Source organism: Salvia splendens, unplaced genomic scaffold (genome assembly GCF_004379255.2).
Source record: "Salvia splendens isolate huo1 unplaced genomic scaffold, SspV2 ctg117, whole genome shotgun sequence".
NCBI classification, from domain to species: domain Eukaryota; kingdom Viridiplantae; phylum Streptophyta; class Magnoliopsida; order Lamiales; family Lamiaceae; genus Salvia; species Salvia splendens.
This window is the reverse complement of record NW_024598722.1, coordinates 9,562-17,029: the sequence shown is the minus strand read 5'-3', so window position 1 is coordinate 17,029 and position 7,468 is coordinate 9,562. Positions and strand designations below refer to the sequence as shown.

General features: G+C 39.1%; 2 protein-coding genes across 2 annotated transcripts; both read right to left on the bottom strand.

Annotated features, from left to right (window-relative positions):
- Positions 1–1,484: 1,484 nt before the first annotated feature.
- LOC121788884 (MAR-binding filament-like protein 1-1) lies at positions 1,485–5,855 on the bottom strand. The gene is made up of 4 exons (XM_042187480.1): positions 5,468–5,855; positions 4,092–4,135; positions 3,831–3,971; positions 1,485–3,200 (listed from the first exon to the last, which is right to left on the bottom strand). Exons 1-4 carry the CDS (start codon positions 5,706–5,708, stop codon positions 1,485–1,487), a joined length of 2,142 nt encoding a protein of 713 aa, XP_042043414.1. The 5' UTR covers positions 5,709–5,855.
- Positions 5,856–6,710: 855 nt separating this feature from the next.
- On the bottom strand, positions 6,711–7,169 carry LOC121788885. Its single transcript, XM_042187481.1, has one exon. It carries the CDS (start codon positions 7,167–7,169, stop codon positions 6,711–6,713), a length of 459 nt encoding a protein of 152 aa, XP_042043415.1.
- Between the last annotated feature and the right edge of the window lie 299 nt (positions 7,170–7,468).

The following is a 7,468-nucleotide window of genomic DNA, read 5'->3' as shown; positions in this document are numbered from 1 at the left end:
TTGTCTGTATCATATTAAAATGCATATACTATCCAATCCACAACTAACACCAATCCTACTCCATTATATTTTAAAATGAGTGGATGAAATCTCACGTATTTCAATAAATAGTACACCTTCCGTCCCATTTAAGATGATATGTTTTCTTTTTTAGTTTGTTCCAACTGAGACGACGCATTTCCTTTTTTAGAAACTTTCTCTCTCCAATTAATACACTCAACCACTTTTTTTTACTCCTATTAAAATATTCATCTCTCTTTCTTTCTCTATTTTAATACTCACACCCATCTTTTCTCTCTCAAAGTAAACACATTAATCAATAACTCCTAAAATCCGTACTAGTCAAAGAATGTGGCATCTTAGCCAGGACGGAGGGAGTAGATAAAATATCAATAAAAGGGTAAAATAGTAAATTGTTATAACATAATAATTTTTATGATTTTTAAAATTTAAATCTCACGTATTACCTTTAATTTGATATATTTTTTACGAAAAAATAATTTAAATCGAGATAGTTACGTAAATTTCAAAATTTGAAATGATTTTGAGGAGAGAGAAAGTGGTTAGTTTTAACTACCATATATAAGAATTGAACTATATACCCTTTAAGCTATTTAATAATTTTTAAATTTTAAATATAATCCACGTGTCATTATTTCAAACCACTAGATCTCCTAATCTAATGGCTAAGATTTAGTCTTAATTTGAGATTCCTAATTAGTTAGCAATTGATTACGTCCCGTGATTGTCTAACTTATAAATTTATTAAAAAATGTTAAACTCATAAAAAACTGAAAAAATAAATAGTTCCCGTGAATTGTGAAGCTGTCTAACTTTCAAAATTTATCTAAAAATGATGGTCACAAAAAAGTTGAAAAAATAAATGCTAAATAGGATGAAGAAATTAAGCAAAAATGGAAAGAAAAAAAAAGTTAAGCAAAAATGGAAAAAAAAATAAAATGCTAAAATAATGAAAAATTAAGCAAAAATGGAAAGAAAAAAAAAGTTAAGCAAAAATGGAAAGAAAAAAAAAGCCGACCACAGTGGAGTCGAGCTCACAACCTTTTGATCCGAAGTCAAACGCGCTAATCCATTGCGTTATGCGGTCTTATTGTGTACGTTCCTACAAACTTTATATCTATTGGTATATACATTATCTAACTAAGTTATACTGATGCAGTCGGATAGTGAGGGCCCAAAACCATTTATGGCCATACATAAATTCTTATTTGGATGATAAAATGTTCAAACGACAAAAATCTATCCCATTTTAGGGCTTACAAAATTTCATCTTTCAATCAATTTTCCACAGAAGTTGAACTGAATCCCACCACTAATTTCATTTTCAACATATTGATATGCACAAAAGAAAATGTCAATTTGTATGCACAAAAGGGAAGTAGAATCATACGTATTTCAGAACTTCTGAGTCAAATGGTACAAGATCTCTAAAATAAGCTTATAATCTACTTAAACAGGAAACTCTAAATGTCAACTATGAATCTTTTTGCTGGGCTATCCTTTCTCCTTCGTTGGGTATTCCTTCTACCTGAAGCTGCAGCTTTTCTCCCCTGTTGGGCATCAACTGCCGGTTTCGAAGAGTTCATTCGACTCATCAGCCTCAGTATCTCTCCCTTTGCAGAGGCCAGCTCTTCCTCTAGTCTCTTTCCTCTCTTTGTCAAACTCTCCCTTTCTTTCCCGAGTTTCATGACCAGGTTGTGGGCATCTTCCAAGTTCACCCGAGATTCTTCGGAAACCTGTTTCTGCACAGCAATGAAATTATATAGCTTATCTTTCTCGACTTCCAGGCTAGAAATCTGAGAATGTGCAAGCTCTAACTCTCTGGAAAGCATCAATGCGTTCCGATTCACATCATTGAGGAACTTAGTAGCCTCTTCTAAATCTGATTCAAGACTTTTTCGTGCTTGTTTATCTCTCGAAATTTGGGTCTCGAGATCCATCAACTCTTTCTTCAGAGAAGATATAGTTTTCCTTTCGTTATCCAGATCAACAGTTGTGCTTTCTGCTTTCCTAAGGGCATCAGTGAGTTCCACCTCCAAGCTATTGCATTTCTGCAATGCGGCAGATAATTCTGCGGACATAATTTGCAGTTCTTCGCTTGATTTACTGAAAAGATCATTTGCAGAACTTAGTTCTTCGGACAAGATTTCTGCACCACGTTTAGCTTCCTCTAGTTTCATGTGTAATGATTCTCTTGCTTCCCTAAAATCGGCCTGGACTTTACAGACCTCTTCTTCAAGCTCCGAACAAAATCTTCTCGACTCTTGCAATTGTTTAGCAAGGTCAGAAGTTTCATATTTTGATTCCTCCAAAGTAGCATGTGTGATTCTAAGCTCCTCTTCCAGAATCTTCATATTTCCTAATTCTATGTTCAACATTTCTTTTAAAGTGTCCCTCTCCTGCGTCAAAGCAGATATTAATACTTCATCTTTCTTCTTGCCATCCAACAAGATCGTAAGTTGTTCTTCAAGCAGATGAATCTTTCCTTCTCTTTCTCCCAAAAGCTTTGCATCCGAAGTTGACTTCTTTTCCATGGAGGACTTGAAGTTGTTATGCTCCATTAAAATGGCATCAAGCTTCTTTTCAGATTCATCTTTCTCAGCCAGTAAAAGGGATAATTCTGCATCCAATTCCTGCACGATCTCATACTTCAGTTCCAGCTCCTCTTGATTTCTCTGAATTACATCCTTCAATTGCTTGTTCTCGGACTCCAAACTAGGTAGATGATCCTCCAATTGCTGATATATGGAGCTGAGTTGATCCAGCTCTCTATCTTTGTCAGCAAGTCTACAGCTAAGATGCAAAATAGTATCTTCTTTATCCTTGATATCCAGTAAAAGCAAGTCGATCCTTTCTTGCAAGAATCCTACAGAATGTAGCTTCTCCTTTAGCTGTTGTTGGAGTTGCGTTTTCTCACTCCCAGCATTTTGAACACAGTGTTCTAGGTTATCAACTTCGATGGTAAGCTCTTCGACTATGTTTTGCTCCTTTTGCAATTCTTGACCAAGGTTTGTTATGGTATATGATGCCATTTCCAGTTGATTAACTAAAGACTGCTGCTCAGCTTTCACTTTTCCAAGTTCCTTATTTAGACATTCTTTCTCATTTATTAGTTCTGCCTTAAACTTTTTCTCCAGAGAAATAATAGCAGCTTCTTTTTCCTTGAGCATATTTTTCATCTGCACCCCAGAGAGAGAGAGAGAGAAGCATATAAACCAACAAAAATCTGAATTATGGATAGCACAACATTGAGGAACGTAAAATCTGAATTATGGTGCTCGAACAAGGAAGGCCAGTGAATCATAAAAAAGAATCTAACTAAAAAATTAGTGGGCTTAGAACAAGACACATGAGGTCAGTACAGTGATTGGGACACAGAAACTAAGAGAGCTCATGTAGAAAGATTCCCAATCTTAATGGGGGAGAACGACGACACTAGAAGAGTCTAATCATTTCTGGCGTCTTGAGGCAATGCTAGACATGGAAATATGAATATGATATGTGCATTTTATCTCAGTATGATGAATTGATGATTATTCCTTATCAGTTTTAATTAATAGGGATTATGACATAATGAGTTAATTGTTTCTTGATTTTGAGCTGTGTAGCTTGGGACATAAAGTTTCTTCAAGGAAGGAAAACTCCTGGCTGTAAACCTTTATCGACTCTTAGTTTCACTTTGATGATGTAGGTTCTTGAAGATGAGGTTCCATTTAATATATTAACGAACATATCTCAAGCCTTTTATCTCTACCTCTCTAAATCTATGTCATAAAAAATAACAATATAAATCTATTAAAATTACTTACGTGTTCTATAGTAGCATCTGAAATGGCCTTTTCCTTCCTCTTTGATGCAAAAAGGGCAGCAAGAATTCCAGATCCCAGAATACCGAGTACATTGAGAATGGAGAAGAAGGGGTGACCTGATGGACGTTCCTGCCCCGATAGCTGTGCACGTGAAATGTGCACATTAGCATGCATGATAGTATATAGATGACATACAAAAACGAGAATCAGATACCAAACCAGCAGTGCATAATCATTTTCATTTTATAGTTGGATGCAGACCTCTTCATTTTGATTCAGATGTGCTGCCGCCAATTCATTACTTTCTGAAATAGAAAGCTGAAATTATCAGTGATGGCTCAAGAAAAGGGTTTACACTTTAGCATTATCTGAATTTACAGTATTAAACATTGTTAATTGTTTAAGCATAGGTAAGCAGTACGGTGAATAGGAAGAAGAGAATCCTGAGTAAAGAAAGATTTTAAGAAGGATGCAAAATCTTTGTAGTTGGCTACATTAATTTTCCTAGCATGCTACTGTAGCTCAGGCATAAAGAACTACGGGTGTCGAGAGTGTCTTTACATAGCTCCGCAGCTATATGGTCTCTACCAATCACTGAAACGTAACCATAATAACATAGGCCAACTGCATATATATGAGTAAATATCAAATACAATTAGAAGCTGCTTAAATGCAGTTGTGAACAAATTTAACTGCCTCAATACTGTATATGCCTACGAGCCCATCTTTAACCATTGATTCTCTGATTGGCTTAAGAGGGAAAATTTCAAAATGGTGTAGTGAATATAATACTATCAGTTCTACTTGATTTGAGGGAAGATTTTCAGGTAATAATCTTTCACACACACTCTCCAATCAAGTAGAGCACTCTTGGCTTCTTCTTGCTGGGACTATGGTGATTGGTTATACATGAAAACTGACAAGAAATTATGCTGATGAGCTATTTTCTATCTTCTATGAATGTTAGAGTTTATTTGAGTATTGAACTAAGAATGGACTTTCTAGCTATAGTGTCAAACTGTTTTCTACTTGGCTGAAACTCGAAAGCTGCTTCAAACAAAAGGAAAAGACCAAAACAATCGGAAGGGAGGGACAGAGTAGGTTGAATTAGACAGAGCACAAACCAGATGATAGGAAAGCATCAAATTGCTTCACACAAGCAGCTATAAGTGTGTACCAACCAATACCGTATAGCAGGCATTTTTATAACATGTCTCTAAGTATCCGAAAATGGCTATAACAACGCAGGCATTTTTACAATACCGTATAGGCAGTTAAAGTGGCTGAGATGTATAGTGTGCAAAGGGAAAAATGTTGTATCGAAGGATGAATTAATTACACTTAAAGCGTTTATTGAGCTGCAACTCGGAACCATCTAAATTGAGCATAACATGAAACATGGATAATTGAAAGCTAAAACAAACGCACTCAGGCTATAATTAGGTCACCTTCCTCTCCTACAAATCAGCGATATTACCACCTTCACCAATCAGTATGAACAGAAAACACAATAAGTAGCAATTAAGCAAAGCAAAAGCATAGCCATAAAAAAACATTAATAACTTGACAAAGAAAATCAAACTAAGTGTTAGTGTTACATAAGAAAGAGGGAAACGAAGAAACACAGAGAGAGACACCTGCAGGAAGGGCATCGATTGCGTGAGCCCTGAATTTGAGAAGGCGGATAACGGCAAAACCCATGACAAGGGCCACTCTCCTGGAGCAGGAATGGGAATGGGCTCTCTGTAGATGAGCCGTGGGCATCGCATTCTTTCCTCGAGAGGGGGCGATTCTCAACGAGCAACATTTGGAAGAAGATGCGGTGGTGTGGCGGAATTGGTAGGGTGCAAAGCTTGAATTCCCGGCTGCGGAGCTCATTGTTTTGGTGTTGAGCGATCAGCAAACAAATATGAATATCTACTTCCACATTTGAATTTGAGTGAGAAGAGAATCAAACACTATTTTTGGGGTTTGAGTGAAGTTGGTAAATCAAGGTTTGACTTTCCCTTATTTCGTGCTTCCAAATATTCCAATTTCATAGCTTCCAACCTATATTACTAAAAAGACTAAAGAGCATCATTAGCCACGTCACCATTCTCCTAAATTTGAGTCTTAGGCCACAATTACTCTAATCCTATAGGCCTCATCCCGGGCCACAACTATTAAATTGCACTATTCATAACTTCAGCCTATATTACTGATAAAATTGAAAACGTTGAGCAATTATAACACGAGAAATTCATTTTTAATACAAAAATAATAAATTATAAACTAAAAAATATAAAAAAATTATAATATTAAAAAAGTGCAAAAAAAGTAAAAAAATTAAAAAAAAAGTGCAAAAAAATCTCGCCCCTCTCCCTCTCCATCTTCATCCTCTTCCTCCTTCTTCCTCTCCCCCTCCCTCTTCTTCCTCTTCCAAATGCATAAAAATTCAGAACTTGGGGCACAGGAGCGGCCCGAACCCCCTCCAACCGGAAGCTCCATCGCCAGCCAGGCCGGACCACGGGACCGTCCCATGCCGCAACTGCGGGCCCGGGACCGGCCTGGGCCGGAACTCCGTCGCCTCCAACGCGCAGCTTGGGCCGGGACTCGCGATTTGCGGCCCGGCCTGTTGCGTTAATGAAGCTCTAAAGGCCCATTTTGGTCCTTAACATATTGCGATTTTTTATTTTGGTCCAAAACATTATCTTTTGAATTATTAGGTCCCTCACAAATAAAAACGGATCACATTTGGTCCATTTTGGACGGTTCCATCAAATTTGACTGAAACCCTAAACCCAAACCTCCCTCACCACCTCCGCCACGGCGTCCACCTTCCATCATCCCTCAGCCTCCCCCACCGTCGTCACCGTCTCATCCCTCAACCTCACCCTCTCCTTACATCATCTCCTTCACCACCTCCGCAACGGCGTCCACCTTCCTCGCTTCGCTCAACTCAGCAATCAATCCCCTGTAGCTGTCGCAATCGGGGACGCATCTCGCCCTCCCCATCCCTTTCAACACCTCCACCGCTTCCCCAAATTGACCGATTTTCAAAAGAGTCAGAAATAGGTAATTGCAGGTGCCGCAATGGGGGTGTATCCGATCGATTTCATCTCCGGCGAAATTAGCGACGACGACGCCTTCCGGTGTTGCCGCAGCCACGATTTGAGAGGAGGTGGTGGAACTGCGGCGGGGGGAGGCAGCCGTAGCGGAGGGTGCCTGGACGACGGCGAGGGCGAGGGCGAGGGAGAGGTGGTCGATGGAGGGGTCGAGGGTGATGGAGAGGGAGAGAGGCGAGACGACGACTTGACGGTGAGCAGCAACGACAGAACATCGGGATTCGGAAGCCGACATGTCCGAGGAGAAATGACGAAGCCGCGAAATCAATTCTGAGGCAGAGGGGGATGACACGGAGAAGGCCGTGTTTCAATTTGGAACTTCTAATTGAGAAGAAAAGAGCGAGAGAAGGACATGACATAGATAGAAAGAGGGAGGAGGATGACCGAAGGTGATGGTATGGCGGAGCTTGGCGGTGGAGATGCTGGAGGGGGGAATTTCGTCAAATTTGACGGAACCGTCCAAAATGGACCAAATGTGACCCGTTTTTATTTGTGAGAGACCGAATAATTCAAAAGATAATGTTTTAGACCAAA